The sequence below is a fragment of the Puma concolor genome, chromosome A2 (assembly GCF_028749965.1).
Source record: "Puma concolor isolate L17-30 chromosome A2, mPumCon1.1.hap2, whole genome shotgun sequence".
Taxonomy (NCBI): Eukaryota; Metazoa; Chordata; class Mammalia; order Carnivora; family Felidae; genus Puma; species Puma concolor.
In genome coordinates this window covers 146,864,604-146,881,100 of record NC_141668.1, presented here as the reverse complement: position 1 = coordinate 146,881,100, position 16,497 = coordinate 146,864,604, and the positions used below count along the sequence as shown (strand labels likewise).

At 41.3% G+C, this 16,497-nt stretch overlaps 1 protein-coding gene across 7 annotated transcripts in view; it reads right to left on the bottom strand.

The window, feature by feature from the left end:
- Positions 1-16,497, bottom strand: part of ARHGEF3 (Rho guanine nucleotide exchange factor 3) — a 306,144-nt gene that overhangs the window by 16,405 nt on the left and 273,242 nt on the right. For all 7 annotated transcript variants that reach the window (XM_086697858.1, XM_086697859.1, XM_086697861.1 and 4 more), the window contains 4 exons: positions 11,507-11,677; positions 7,974-8,036; positions 5,757-5,853; positions 5,508-5,584 (listed from right to left, as the gene is read on the bottom strand). In XM_086697858.1, coding sequence (XP_086553984.1) covers positions 5,508-5,584; positions 5,757-5,853; positions 7,974-8,036; positions 11,507-11,677 — 408 coding nt within the window. The remainder of the gene's footprint in view (positions 1-5,507; positions 5,585-5,756; positions 5,854-7,973; positions 8,037-11,506; positions 11,678-16,497) is intronic.

Sequence of the window (16,497 nt, the reverse complement as noted above, 5' to 3'; positions counted from 1 at the left end):
ATCGTAATTTGTTTGCGTTTCTGCCAATCTAAGCTAGGAGCAAAAGAACCAGAATAACTGTATACGCATACAGCTCAAAATTTTCCTGAATTTCCAAAAGTATCTGGTGAGGGGAAAGCCTCCTATCTTTAAAAAACAAAACAAAACAGGATTTCTTTTAAAATTATTCATAAGAAACTCATCTAGAAGACCTAGTGGCATAAAAAGAAAGCAAAGGGTCAGACTCTAGAGCCCTTTGCATGGCTCCATGCAAGCATCTCTATATTAGTTTAAGATTACCTGATTCCAAGGCGGACTAATTATGAAGAACTCCAGGAACTTAAAGCCAAAGTACAATTAGTAAAAGATGAGATGCGGGAAGCATTTAGAAACATCTTTTAAATTAGATTCTTGGCTGTACCTAATGGTTAACATCACAATACCATGCAAAGAACAATTTAAGCTTAAAGACTTCGGAACACTTCTACTCCTCTATCTTCCTTCCAGCAAAATACTAATTTACCTGATATGTCCCATCAGTCACATTATGCAAACACAGAGTCAGAGACCCAGTGAAAGGGCTGTTCATCTCCCTTTTCCACTCCTCCCTATTAGTGGCACCCAAGACTCACCATCTTAATGCATAGGCTGTCAGCTCCCAGAAAGGTAGCAGAAACAATAAAATGCAGCCAATGGCACCCACTGTGTTTGCTTCTCTCCCTTGGATTAAGAAGCCACATTTACCAGGACACCTGCCCTATGGAGGGATTCAGTGCAAGAGGAGCTTTAATTTCTGCATCCTCAACACTTTGCATTGGACCTATCATTCAGCAGACATTCAAACTTTATATTCCAAACGAACAAATAAATGAATGCTTAATAGTTACCAGATTAGGTAATATTTGATGGTCTGGGAACATGGCTTAAAAATAAATTGTGGCAACATCTGAACAATGGGTCAAAGTATAAATATTGTGGTGTTTTTTTGGTACCTCTTATTGAAATTATTTTCTCAGCAACAACCGAAACCAAACAAAGATACCAAGGAAGTAATGTTTAAGTCCACTGTTGAGTTTAACATTCTTTGGAAAGGTCTACCTTCCTTATGTGTCATAAACACAAAAAGCAAAAAACAAAAAAACACAAACCTTTGTGTTAAAAAAAGAGCTGCAGAAATTCTTTCCTCAACCTTATATCTGAAAGTAAATGATAATTGCTACTTACACACACACATACACACACACCCCAGATGTGGTATTGTGGCTTGTAATTTAGATTTTCAGAGTTAATTAAAAAGAGCTTCAGGCCCTCTTAATTTCATTTCCACTTCCTCGCCTTTTGAAAAGACCTGGAAATGCCGAATGTTTTCATTACAGAGAAACAAATCAGCAGTAACTGTCGGATGTATACTAGTGAGGAACTCCAACCACACTGCTGCTCACTGTCCAGTGGGCCATTCCTCTCTGATCCTGCTATTCCTGCTGCCATGGCAACCCAATCCAGCTCTGGTCCTGTGTTCACACCTGACAGGGTGCTCATTTCCTGGGCAAGACCTGAAAGGCTATCTGGTTCAACCCACTGGCTAGAAAAGGCCACAAGTGATCTGTAACTTGTTAGAGAATGAAGAATGTTCACATCTTGGTTCCCAAATACATGCACATTCACTTATATAAAACATGAGAGGTGATAACACAGTGGTTAAGAGGGCAGACTCTGGAACCAGGTATAATTATGTTTCAAAGCCTAACTTGGACAGTATCAGGTGACTCTTCTGAGCCTCAGTTGCCCCACTTACAAAAGGCATATACTATTTTTTAATGAGATAAGGCAGATAACAAGTATGTGAGCCTGGTTTCTGGTTAAGAATCAGTAAGTACTGGGGCGCCTGGGTGGTGCAGTCGGTTAAGCGTCCGACTTCAGCTCAGGTCACAATCTCGCGGTCCGTGAGTTCGAGCCCCGCGTCGGGCTCTGGGCTGATGGCTCAGAGCCTGGAGCCTGTTTCCGATTCTGTGTCTCCCTCTCTCTCTGCCCCTCCCCCGTTCATGCTCTGTCTCTCTCTGTCCCAAAAATAAAAATAAACGTTGAAAAAAAAAATCAGTAAGTACTTGGGGCGCCTGGGTGGCTCAGTCGGTTAAGCATCCGACTTTGGCTCAGGTCATGATCTCGTGGTTCGTGGGTTTGAGCTCTGCCTTGGGCTCTGTGCTGACAGCTCAGAGCCTGCAGCCTGCTTCGGATTCTGTGTCTCCCTTTCTCTCTGCCCCTTCCCAGCTCACACTCTGTCTCTCTCTCTCCCCCAAATGAGCCTGGAGACTGCTTCAGACTCTGTGTCTCCCTTCCTCTCTGCCCCTCCCCAGCTCACATTCTATCTCTCTCTCTCTCAAAAATAAATAAACATTAAAAAAAAAAAAAAAAAAAAACAGAATCAGTAAGTACTAGCTATTGTTATTATTTATCCCTGGGATATTTTTACTGCAGAAATTGTGGTTTAGAGAAACAAAACCACTTGCCCAGCTAGAGACAAAACCAGCCTGAAGCATGTTCTTCCCCCACCCTTCCCCCCAAAGCTCTGAACTACACAACATGTCTTTAAATAGCCTATCAAGAACTTATAAGGGAAACTCTTTCACTTTTAGAAATTCTTTCTAACTCCCTAACATTGTGAAAAGCAATAGAACAAATCTGTTTTTTGCTTCCATGCACTCTGCCTCTCTCTATACAATTAAAATGGAATTAGAACCAAATTAACACAAGAACTTGCTGCTTGGAGAACTTATCAATTATTTTATTACTGAAAAAATGTTAGCATGAAGGTAAGTCACTTGGGAGGTTGTTTCTGTGCGATGGAGGGGTGAATGAAATCAGCCCTACCCGCCCAGGAGACAGATCCTCAGTGACCACAGTGGCTCCCTGAGAAAACCACCACTCTGTTTTAGGTCTTCAAAGTACAAGTAATTGATTCATCTAAGGTCAAAAGGACTGGTCAGGCCTGTCCCACTTGGGAGGCTCATTTGTTTAAAAGGGTTTCTTTTTTCACCTTTTTTTCCTTGGGGGAGTTGGAAGCTTGGGGGGGGGTGGCAAATAAATCAATTTTTCATGGGTCGAATGGGCTCTGACTTTTTCTCATTCAGAGTCCACTCAGATGTTTATTTTGTTCTGTTAAAAAGACCAGAACTCAAACAGATGTACCACTTGGTTTACAGTTCCCACTCGCATGCACACATCTGCAGTTTAAAGAGGGAAAACATTTAACAGCTCGTGGGGCCTGATCAATAAGGGCCGTTCTCATGAGGCCTGGTCACAATGGGCTGGTTGTTTAATCTTGGGCTGCTCTTCAAGCTGCAAGTCCTCATGTGATGTCTGAAGGGTTCAGATAGCAATGGGGGTAGTCACATTTCCTCTGAGTGTGTACAGAAAAGGGCTGCAAAAGCTGCCCCCAGATCAAACCAATTTCCTAATAAAAGTGGCAGACATTTATTTCAGAAAAAGTTAATTACGAGGCAAACACCAACACTTTTGCTTCTGGCATGAACTGACAATTTGTACATGATGCCTAAGGAAACCATGTCGTCCTATGTTGCCTTCTCATCAAACACAGAGCAGGCATCCTGCTAATTCTGGTGTGCAGCCTCATTGTCCCCCACCCCCCCTCCCTGGCCATCAAAGCAGCCCACAGACTCAGGAAGTTTAAGAAATATTGAGGCAGAATCTCTCTTCTCATGACACCTTCTCTGTCTCCAGCTGGCTGGCTTTCTTTAGAGAAATTTCTTTGAAGGCTAAAGAAGTTAAAACATCTACCACAGCTTATAATAAAATGAAAGTCAAAAATATAAGATGAATGCCTCTCCTGAAATATTAAGGCACATTTTCTAAATTATTCATCTCAGAACATTGCTTGTCTTTCAGGTGTCCTTGGGATATTTTGGCCTCAGTGCTAAAATTGACTTGTGAACTAAAGCTATCTCAGTCATGAAACCCTCAAAATTTCTTGATCAAGGAAGTAATTGAGAAGCAGAAGTTAAGGGCACCTGGGTGGCTCAGTAGGTTGAGCATCTGACTCTTGATTTCAGCTCAGGTCATGATCTCACGGTTTGTGGATTCAAGCTCTGTGTCGGGCTCCTTGCTGACAGTGCAGAGCCTGCTTGGGATTCTCTCTCTCCCTCTCTGCCCCTCCCCTGACTCTCTCAAAATAAATTAAAAACTTAAAAAAAAAAAAAGAAGCAGAAGTTAGGATAAGAGATCAACGTCAAAACGTAGGAACTCGAAGACACAGGAAGTTTAAAATATAAATACAAATGTAACTGGATAAAGAGAACTCACATGATAGTAGGATTTTTAACCTTCACAAAACATTCCCCAAACAGTGGAATGACTTTAAAGCTTGCTGCTGTGGCACTTCCTGCCTATTTTTCTGGAACAATGTGTGGATCAGAGACATGAGAGATCTAATCCTGCCTGGAAGAAGTCATGGAAGTGATCTGCTTTTATTACCCACTTCATAACAACTGAAGACCACTTGCAGCTGGGGTGGTGCACACAAGACTCCAAGGAAACCAAAATCTAGTAACAGGGAATGGTGAGGACTGGGAAAATAGTGCATGCCTGGACAAATGAACAACTGCATTACGCACCCAACAAAACACAGATTCCACCCAAGACCATAATCTGTTGACCCATAAGCCCCTAATCTAAGGTCACAGTTGATTTCTTTGTTCAATTAGGAAAGAGAATGGGTTATTTGGGATGAAGGTCAGCATAATCCCAAGTCTTCCTATGAAGTTACTTATAATCAGATGTATGCTGAACATTAACAATGTTTAGTACTACTTGCTTATGAAATTACATTTTACCATGAGAGTTTTTTGGGGTTTTTTTTGTAGCCTAAATAAAGCACTTTTTTTTTTTTTTTTTTTTTTTTTGGTGGTGGTGCATAAGAATATGTCTCTGAATATTTACTGGAGTAGAAAGGGTAATAATTGTATTATTAGTAATTGGCCTAAATTGGATGTTAACTAGTTTTACTTTACTTGATATAAAACTAGTAACTGTTTCATATGTGCCTTTACTTACTGCCAAAGGCCAAGTTATCTTTCAATGCTATGAATTCATAATCAGGAAAAAATTGTTTCCATACTTTAAAGAGATAAAGCCTAAACAGAATGATAAATTTTGCTAAGAATTTGCCATTTAAATTTCTTCTGAAGTAAAACCAACATTTGCCAACAAAGAAAAGTCTAGCTAAGGTGCGCCTGGGTGGCTCAGTTGGTTAAGCGTCTAAACTGTTGATTTCAGCTAAGGTCATGATCTCACGGTTCCTGAGACTGAGCCCTGTGTTGGGCTCTGTGCTGACAGCTCAGAGTCTGGAGTCTGCTTGGGATCCTCTGTCTCTCTCTCTCTCCCTCTGCTCCTGCTCTGCTTGTCCTCTCTCTCTTTCAAAAATAAACTTAAAAACAAAAGAAGTCTAGTTAAATGAAACTCCCATCTACATTATTGAAATTTATTTTTAATCAAGACCAGAGAATTCTTCTTACCCAGCCCACGAGGATGGGACCAACATGTTCAGTGGAGCCATCAGGCTTCCGAGCGTCTCGAAGCTGACTAAGGAGCTCTGGTCAAGAAACAAAAAAACAAAAAACCAGCATGCTTATTTTATTAGGCATTCAAATATGAACAGGACTGGAAGTAGATTCTGGGTTAATCAAGTTATTACATAATCATGACTTGTAAGATGACTCAATTAAAGCCACAAGTCATGACTCATTGTGTGAACAAAATTATACCTTCATGTAGAGGAATGAGAGAGTCCAGTGTTCCAAAAATTTGATTCAACTCTTGCTCTGTCATTATGGAGAGTTTCAGCATGGGGTCGTGATAGGCCTGCATAAGAAAGGCAAGAGATGGAAGCAAACGTTTAAAATCAGAGGAAGTGGGGCGCCTGTGGCTCAGTTGATTAAGCATCCAACTCTTGATTTTGGCTCAAGTCATGTTCTCACGATTTGGGGGTTTGAGACCCACCTCAGGCTTTGTGCTGATGGTGCAGAGCCTGTTTGGGAATCTCTCTCCCTCTCTCTCTCTCTCTCTGCCCCTGCCCCACTTGTGCGCACGTGTGTGTGTGTGTGTGTGTGTGTGTGTGTGTGTGTGTGTGTATGTGTGTGTGCACGCGCGCGCTCTCTCTCTCTCCCCAAAAAATAAACATTAAAAACATTTTTTTTTAATCAGAGGAAGCAAGTGGTTAATGTAAAATAGTGTCTGTGTCTGTGAGGCCCTACATAATAACAAAATACCTGGCTCTCCCCAAACAACATCTCCCATAATGCTATGGAAGCAGCAGATGGGTGTAGCTAGAACAGATAAGAATCTAGTATTGCCTTGAGCCTTTTGCGGTTGTTGATAAACCAAAGCAGATTTTTAAAAAGCTTTTTTATTCTAATATAGCCTACATTTAGGCAAGGGCACAAATCCTAAGTATAGAGAAGATCTGATTCATATGATGTTTTAAAAATTTACTTTACTGAAGATCCTGCAGCTTAAAAATATCTGTTTATACAAAATTAGTTAGTAGCAGGTTCTTTTTCAATTAGTCCATATCTAAACTAAGTAAAGGAAGAAAGAAAAAGTGGTGGCATCCTTTACGATTGCTTTGAAGCCAAGACAGCAAAATCTCTGTTAATCCTATCACCTCTTATTAATGATAATTAAACAAGAACACACAGCAATAGGCCACTGTAATAGAGCACAAAGACTCAGATGGCACCATCCCTGCCTCCAAGGATATTTATAAAGCTCATTGGGAGATAAGAAAAACACATGGATAATTAGATATATGTTTAAAAAATAGCTCAAGATTAAAAACAGAAGAGATATCACATAGTAGCAAAAATCAATCAAATCATAACTGCCTCGAGGGTGAGAGAATTAAAGCTGGAGTATTCAGAGCAGATTTAAGATGAGCTGTCTGAATGGAGAAGGAAGCAGTAAATACTGGTGAAGAATGAACTGAGATTTGAGCTAGTTCCCGGAGGACGGCTGGATGCGGATGGTTGAAAGGAGAGGAAGGCTCTCCAGGAAGGTAGAACTGACACAAGCAAAAGGAAGGCAGTGAAACACCCATAAGGTGCTTAGCCTTGGTCTTGACACAGGAAGGGGGAGCAAGATGTCTCTCAGATTTAAACGCCTTCTCTGTCATCTCTGTCTTCCTCCTCCTCCAGCCCCACCTAAAACTCAGTTTCTTGGCTGTGTCCAAGCAAAGCGTGGATGGCCATCTCCCAGGAATGCTACAGAAGACACTTTATATCAGCAGGAATCTGGACTAAGGACACGTAAGAGAAGGGAGGCATCTTTCCAACCCTTAATTCTTTAAAGAGGCTGGGAATATTAGATGAAGGAATCTGGATTTCAGCCTTCATGGGGGTCACTGAAATGGAAAGGTTTTGGGAAAGCTTTGTTGTCAAGACTATACAGGTTACAAGGCACAGGTTTCCTCTCCCCTCCGGCACACAATGTAATTAAAACACACGTTTCTATATAAAAGACCCTAGCTTATATGATAGCATGCAATTGTCTCACTTTACCACTCTCTCTACTTAAGAGATTCAAACGACCTTATTTCTAAGACACAGTTCCAGTTTCAGACATCCACACCCTCTCTTCCATGGGTAAGGAGGCCCCACGTGAGAGACAACGAAATATATGTAGAGCCAGGCCTCTGTGAACACTTTCTGATTAAACTCAAGTATTACTTGAGGTGCCTTAGAGACATGCACAGGAGAACCCTGACAGACACCAGGTCCAGAGAACCTTGGTCCAGAGAACCAAAACCAGAGAATTGTTTTGAGCCATTTCCCCCCTACTTGGTTGGTGCAGTTTCTTCTCAATTGTTGATGGCCTGTCTTAGTCACAAAAAAGAGTTCTCATACGGCACAATCTTAGAAATGTGAAATTACCTAGAAGAAGAAAAAAAAGGAGGTGGCCCAAATGACCACTGGATTCATATTTACCTTTTTTGCCAATTTCAAGTCCTCTATCAAGTCTTCTTCTCCTTGGGAAAGCTCAAAGATTGCCTATAAGCAAAGAAAAAACACATCCACTGAACATTCCACTTATGAGACCAAATTCAAACAGCACTGGTTCTGTTGCCCAAAGCCCCAAATCTACCAACTTCTTAAGTATTTTTAAAGGATTCTTTAAAAAGTTAAATTAACCTGTAGCAAATGCATCTAGTAGCTAAAACCTATAAAGGACAATTTTTGCAAAACTTCTGCATAATGTGCTTACCTGTTTTTGGGGGAAAGAGGTTTCACATATGTTTCTAACCCAGGAAGTCATCTTTCATGTTACAGAACTCGGGTGCCGCAGAGCAAGAGGGAATTATTTTAGGTAAAATAATGACAGTTGGATTCTGCATCTCTCGTGTGCGCAGCAGCCATCATAAATGATTTCGGGGTCTGTTCTCAGTGATGGACATGGAAGTATTATGAACTGGGCCATCACAATTTGTCTTTGCTCTACTCAACAGAAGGTGAATCTCAGGAGAAAGCTTTATTCTTATCAGCCACTTGTCTTGAGGCTGGAATTGTAGGAAGAATCCAATATTTTATCACTCTAAATGTCTGGTGGAGTTAATTCATTCTAAATTACTTCTCAGCCCTACACAGTACAATAAATAAAATTCTAGGAGCCAGTTGTGTGTAAGAGTGTGTAAATGGACCGTTTCTAATTTGGCTCTGCTAAGCCATCATAATTGAAGAACTATAATGCGTAGAATACTCTTTCACTCATCTGGGAGTCTAAACTGTTGGCAAACATTACTTGTTGAAGGGTGATACGTTTAGTCCTTTAATAGGAGTGACGGTTTGGGGACTACTACATTTCTCTCAGACTAAAGGGAAGAAGTGAGCAGGCTTGGAGAGTGCCCTCCATCTCTAGGGCTGGTGGACTATAAGACAACGAGTTTGTTCTCAGGTAAAGCAGGTGGAGGCAGAATACTGTACTAGAGGCCAGTGCATGGTGGCCCCTCCTGAGGCCCAGTAAAGCCTCCATATCATGCCCTCCTGGCACTCTATCTTGTTAACCTTTTACTTTGAAATAATTATGGACTCACAGGAGAAATTGTAAAAATAGTGTAGAGAGGTCCTGTGCACGTATTACTCTGCTTCCCCCAGTGGTGGCATCTTCCATAATTACAGAGCATTACCAAGACCAGGAAATGGATTGGCACAATGCAGTTAACTAGACTTTATCTGGACCTTCCTCAGATTTCCTTATACATCTGTTTTACTAGAGCTCACTTCCACAGGCCTGACTGTCTGACTTCCAGATGTGGCCTCCAGGAGAGGAAAACCCCAGAACCCCATACTAAGAAACACCACATTCAGATGTTTGCTGTGGGGCAGCACACTGTCACCATGAAGACCATGGGCTTTGGAGTAGGACAGGACCTGGGTTCAAATCACAGCTCTGTAACGCTGTAGATGGGTGAATGTATATTCACTGTGCCTTAATAATCTGATCTGCAGAATCAGTCCCTCCTTCCTTCCTTCCCTCTATCAGATTGTACAAATTACATATTTATACTATTGACACTTGGGAAAACACAAAAAAGTTACGAAACTTTTGTGTTACAAAACACAAAAGCAGAAAATTTTAATGTACCCGTAATACCATCTTTAACCATCATTAAGATCTTGCCATGTTTCTTCACAGGTTTTTTTCAGTGCATGTATTATTTTTAAATGCCTTTTTTTAAGTGTGCTTTCACCTAGCATCTCACTTTATTTATTTTAATGTCTATTTGTTTTTTGAGAGAGAGACCAAGCGTGAGCAGGGGAAGGGCAGAGAGAGAGGGAGACACAGAATCCGAAGCAGGCTCCAGGCTCCGAGCTGTCTGCACAGAGCCTGATGTGGGGCTCAAACCCACAAACCACGAGACCATGACCTGAGCTGAAGTCAGATGCTTAACTGACTGAGCCACCCAGGCACCCCTTAAATGCTTTATTATTTCTTTTGACTAGATAATATATTAACATAATTCAAATTTGGGGCGCCTGCGTGGCTCAGTCAGTTAAGTGTCCAACTTCGGCTCAGGTCATGATCTCAAGGTTGGTGAGTTCGAGCCCTGCGTTGGGCTCTGTGCTGACAGCTCGGAGCCTGGAACCTGCTTCGGATTCTGTCTCCCTCTCTCTTTGCCCCTCCCCTGCTTGTACTCTGTCTCTCTCAAAAGTAAATAAACATTAAAAAAAAAAAACACAACATAGTTCAAATTTTATAGTGTACATATGGGTAGGTGGTGAAAACTTTCCTTCTAACCTCCTTCCAGCCACCCAGCTCCCTCCCAGGAAGCAACAATGTTATTAGTTCCTTGTGTGTCCTTCCAGAAATATTTTATGATTCTACAAGCAAATATATGCACGTACACACATACATTTATTTTTCCTTTCTTTTACATAAATGGTAAAAGAACATAACACACCCTACTTTGTGCCTTGCTTTATCCACTCAGCCATCCGTACATGCGCATCAGCACTTCTTGTGTTTCTGCAGCTACGTAGTCTTCCATGTACAGAGACATATTATTTAGCCTGTCCCTGGCAATAGATGTTCAGGCTCCTTCTAGCACTATTATAAACATTACTGTGATGAATATGCTTACATATATATCTTTTCATCTGTGTTCAAGTGTGTCTGGCAGATAGATTCCTAGAAAAGAATGGCTGAGGGGCGCCTGGGTGGCGCAGTTGGTTAAGCGTCCGACTTCAGCCAGGTCACGATCTCGCGGTCCGTGAGTTCGAGCCCCGCGTCAGGCTCTGGGCTGATGGCTCAGAGCCTGGAGCCTGTTTCCGATTCTGTGTCTCCCTCTCTCTCTGCCCCTCCCCCGTTCATGCTCTGTCTCTCTCTATCCCAAAAATAAATAAACGTTGAAAAAAAAAAATTTAGAAAAGAATGGCTGAGTCCAAAACCTAGAAAGTTTTCAAGTATTCCTTTTGTCAATGTCAGGTTTTCCACAGAAATAGATGTTCCAAGGGTTTCACTAGATGATGCACATTTAAAGTGTTTTGGCACAGTCTGGCACCTGACAAGCTTTCTATAAAGGGCAATATTACCACAGTCATTTAGGGCCATTGGTACCAAATATTCACATGTAATGAAATTAACTGCCTTCCATAGAAAAGTTTTCCACAAAACAGAATCAAAGTTTTATCAATCAAATATCTTAAAATATTCTAGAAGTTGCTATCAAAATATACCTAAAGTGATTAACTTTGTGAGCTCCAGGATCCTAAATAGACACTTCCTAATTCATTTTCTTTGTAAATTCAGGTTTTTGCATCAGTTTCTTTTTAAAGCAGGAACCACCCACCCAGCTGGGTGCTGGTTTCTTAGTTCCTTACAAGGTTTGACACCCCCATTTGTCCTCCTACAAATGCAAGGAAGAATTGATTCGGAGCCTGTGGTGTAGATAGACCCAGTTTGGCTCCCGCCTATAGTGCATTTTGTTCCAGACACAGGGCCAGCTCCTGGGTCCCAAGCCTACCTCCTGACGTTTGATTTCCTTGGACGGAAGCATCTGATTGACGCACACATCGAAGGTCTCACTCCACAGCTTGCTATCTCTCCGCTTCGTGCTTGAGGGGGCGGCATTTCTGGACCAGGGTCGGGGGGTGAGGATGTCAGGACGGCTCTCACTGCGGAAGCTAATGGAACGCTAAACAATGAGAAAAACAAACTGTCATGGGGGCAGTGGCAGGACTAGGGTGGATCGTTTGAGCAGCTTCCTGTCACTGACAGAACATAAATCAGATGTTTGCAAGAAAGAAAGGACAATGCCACAAGGCCTTTTGGGAAGTGGGGCATTTTCTTGAGCCTACGTGCTAAGGGAAATTGGGCAAAGGGGCTGCCTTCACACATGTGCTGGGAGTATCTGTTCTGTGAGACCTGGACACAGCAAAGAGACATGCACGGAGGCAGCTCTCAGGGGAGCCACGGGCTCCTCTTTGTTTCCAGGAGACAGCCCCCTCTTCAGAAGAACAAGGGTTAACAGTAGTGTATGTCCTTTACATCTGGCCAGTATTCCTATTCTTCTCTTCCATCTAGGAACAGAAGCCTGCTATCCTTGGGTATTGGGTCTGGTGCGCAGTTAGGGTGGGATCCCCCAGACCTGACCAGTCAGAGTACTCCTCCACCCCGGTTCAGGGAGCAGCACCTGATTCCCTGAAATCTGCTAAGTGGTACATGGGAGAAAGAGTGGAAGGGCCTTTATTCCTTTGGTATTGTGAACTTAAGAGATAACATAAGCAGGAATTTCTTGCCACAACTCTCTCTATTCACGTGGTTAAGTCTGTTTGCTGTTGTGGAGAATAAAGGGACACACAGAATGAAGGAGAGAGAGAGAGAGAGAGAGAGAGAGAGAGAGAGAGAGAGACTGATGGAGGGAGGGCACAAGCTTTACCCACACTGTTTAAACCTCTGGATCCCACTGTGCATGAAGCCATTAAGGGTCACTTTTATGTATGTATGTATGTATGTATGTATTTATTTATTTATTTATTATTTTTTTAAGGGTCACTTTTAGATTAAGGGGCTAATACATTCCCCCTTCTGTTTACATTAATCTCAGTTGGGATTCTGTCAACTTGAAAAGTACCAACAAATATACATACTAAATACTATCTTGGCAGCAAATGATGCCTGCCCTGACATACTTTATTTTCCAAAGAGGTTCTAGTAGACTTCAGGGTGTTCTAACTACCCAAAGTTCACCCTTGTGGCTGAAACATGCTGTCAGAGTGCCTTCTCATGACAAATACAAATGATTAAGAAGAAAGCTAAGTGCACCATCTTTAGCCTTCATCCTAGAAGATTTCAACACACTTAAACTTTGCCAAAGCAATGAGGTGTTTCTGCACTCAAAACCACGTTCTCAATTAGCAAGGCAAGGCTGTGGCCACATGTCTATGGCCTTCAGTGAGAAGTTCCTCAGTTTGGCATAGAAAGCCTCTTGTAATCTAACCACATTCTATATATCTAGATTCACCTCCTGCCACTCACCCGTGAGTCCTCTATTCTCCAGCCCTACTGGGCAATCTGCCATTTCCTAAATGAATCATGTTCTGCCATCCCTCTGTGCATCCTTCAAACAGTCTTCTTTTCTGAGAATGTTTTTCTTCCATTTACTAGCTGGCTAACTCCTAAGTGTCCTCAGGATATAACTCAAACTCTTCCCTTAAGAAAGCCTTTACCAATGTTGTCCCACTCTTTCCCAGGGCAATCTGGGCATATCTCTGACACAGCAATGATCACATTTTGTTACACTTCCCGGTCACCTGCTCTGACCTAAAAACTTCCTGAGGGCAAGAACTGATTTTGATTGTGGCATATATGCTGTCATCACTAAGATATTCTAGCTTCCAAATATTTTGAGATTCAACAATAAAATTTAAGAAAGTAAATTTTATGAGAGCTATTCAACATAAGGGTATTGTTAAATAAGTTATAATTCATCTGCTTGACAGTATATTATCTAGCCAATTAGACAGTTCTGAGATAATTTTAACAGCTAAAAATCCCTTCTATGTAAGTTAAAATCAGAACTAAAACCTGTACATGAATACTGTTTGTAATTATGAAAAAAAGCACAAGAGCTAAGATATAAAAGGAACACCACAAAATTCTTTTTTTTTTTTTTTTTTTTTGCCTGATGACATTATAGGTGATTTTTATTCTAGCTTATAAATTTTTTTTGTAATTCAAGAAAAAAATGAATAAATGAAAAATGTAAAAAGAAACTTCTAAGGGGCTTCAAGGTATTACCACAACCTTTTAGAAGCAGGAAGCTAGCTGTTTGCAAGTAGCAACATGAGTTTCTCAGGCTGGCACAGGCATCCATCAGCCCCTGGGCTCATTAGTGAGCTCATGATCACTGGACCAGCCCTATGCTGGTCAAGAAAGGACTTGCACCAAATACGCAGTTCACTAAAGGTATCTTGCAAATCCTTGTGATCTCTTGAAAACAGGCCCTTATAAACAGTGACCAGACTAATGCTTGCAGATCCTCACTACTCAGAATCAATTAGCCACAGGCAGGGAAAGGTCAAAACAAGCAAAGTGAGTCATCAGGTTACTCACTGATCTCAGTTTTCGCTTCTGATTAGAGCTGGGGTAGGAATTAAAGAGCAGAAAGAGAGGAAAACACAAAAATAAGATTCAAAATGAAAGACATTTTCCACTTTCACTTGAATCAACCGCCCACCTTGTAACAGTTTCAACCCCTGACCCAACTTCAAATTCCCCCTCCCCACTGCCAGTTTGCAAGGAACTTACACTAACTTTAAATTTTCATACATTACAGAAGTATATAAATTAAGTACAAATCCCCTCATTTTCCCAAGTCTACTTTCTGGAAGTAACTGCTACTAAGTTTGTTCTAGATCTTTCCAAACCTCTTAAATGTATTTGCCAACAATCACAAAAAACCAGAATGTTTTCTCTTTTTACTCAACAATATGTCTCTCCATGTTAGTATATAAGACTCATTATTCAAAAAAAAATAATTTAGGGGGGTGAAAATCACATAACACAAATTAGCCATTTTTGTGAACAATTCAGTGGTCTTTAGTACATTCACAATGCTGTACAAACACCACCTCCATGTAGTTCCAAAACATTTCCATCATTCCAAAATCACTCTTTTTAATGGGTGCAGAGTTAGTATCCCATGGTCCAGATGGACCACATGGATTTAATCAACTGCCAACTGATGGACATTAAAATCGTTTCCAGTGTCTGGCTATTACAAAAAGTGCTTCAGTGAACATCAGTGCTGCTATTTTTGTAAAGCAAATTCCTGAAGTAGAATTCCTTGGTTTAAGAAATATCAACATTTTGGGGCGCCTGGGTGGCGCAGTCAGTTAAGCGTCCGACTTCAGCCAGGTCACGATCTCGCGGTCCGTGGGTTCGAGCCCCGCATCAGGCTCTGGGCTGATGGCTCAGAGCCTGGAGCCTGTTTCCGATTCTGTGTCTCCCTCTCTCTCTGCCCCTCCCCCGTTCATGCTCTGTCTCTCTCTGTCCCAAAAATAAAAAACGTTAAAAAAAAAAAAAAAAAAAAAGAAATATCAACATTTTAACATTTGATATGCACTGTCAAATTGACCTCTAAACAGCCTGTTTCAATTTTATTGTCCCCAGAAAGGTATATGAATTACCTTTTTCCATACTCTTATCAACAGGATATTATTATCAATCTAATAGAGAAAACAACCACAGTTGATGCTTACACAACATGGGTTTGAACTTTGAGGGTCCACTTACACGATTTTTTTTGATAAATACAGTCCAGTACTGTAAATGTATTTTTTCTCTCTTATTTTTTTAATAACATTTTCTTTCCTAGCTTACTTTATTGTAAGAATACAGTATAGAATACATATAACATACAAAATATGTGCTAATTGGCTTTTAGGTCATTGGTAAGGCTTCCAGTCAACAGCGGGCTATAAAGTAGTTAAGTTTTAGGGGATCAAAAGTTATATATGGATTTTCAACTCTCTGTGGAATGTGGGAGATATTGGTGTCCCTAACCCCTGCATTGTTCAAGGGTCAACTGTATACCTTAACTTCAGTTTCATGTTTTGAATGTAAGACTGGGCACATTTTCACGTATTTCTTGAAAAATTTCCCAGAGAGTTGGAGATTTTCTTCCTTTGCAGTTTGGGGGGAAAAGAGAGAGGTGAGCTGTAGTACTTGAGCTCTATTGTTAAGAATTCTTTGTTTTGTGTTTCCTCAGTGATTGCTGGGCTTAGGAACAAAGGGGGAAGAGACTGGGCAAAATTCACATATATCACTCTTTCTGTGCCTGCCCATGTTTAACAATTCTGATGAATTCTCTCCCATCCTCACAACCACCCACAAGGTGGAGGTTTATTCCCGTTTTACTGATGAGGAAACTGAGGCTCAAAGGGGCTAAGGTACTTGTTCAGGCAGGATTCAAAACCAGATCTACCTCAGTCCACAACCTGAGCTCTTTCTACCTTGAGGGCTGTGTACCTGCTACTTACATGCAAATCATGCATTGTGGGGAGGTTTCAATGATATGGGCCCTGGCCTTCTAAGATTTTAAATCTAGTTAAGGAGAGGGAATGCATTTACTCACATTTAGGAATAATTAATGAGTGACTCTTTGACCAATCAAACTTCAGATACACACCTTTAGTCAGGCTGGATTAAAAGAAACATTTTGATATTTTTAACTCCATTTAGGGGGAGGATGTTGAAAAGAAGAATCCCAAAGAAGCAATAAAGAGTGCTGGTCAGGTGTGTGGTCAGCAGCTGGCCAGCCCACAGCCAACTAGGCCCAAGCCATGGGTGGGTGGTCAAGACCACGCACCATGACCTGCACCTCTATCAGTCCTCAGTACAACTGGGCACAATTAGAGGAGAGGCTTGGAGCTGGAGGAGGAACATGTGACTACACAGGAGAAAAGTCCCAAAGAAGAGGATGCCTCTTGAAAGAGGAAAACAGCCATGTCC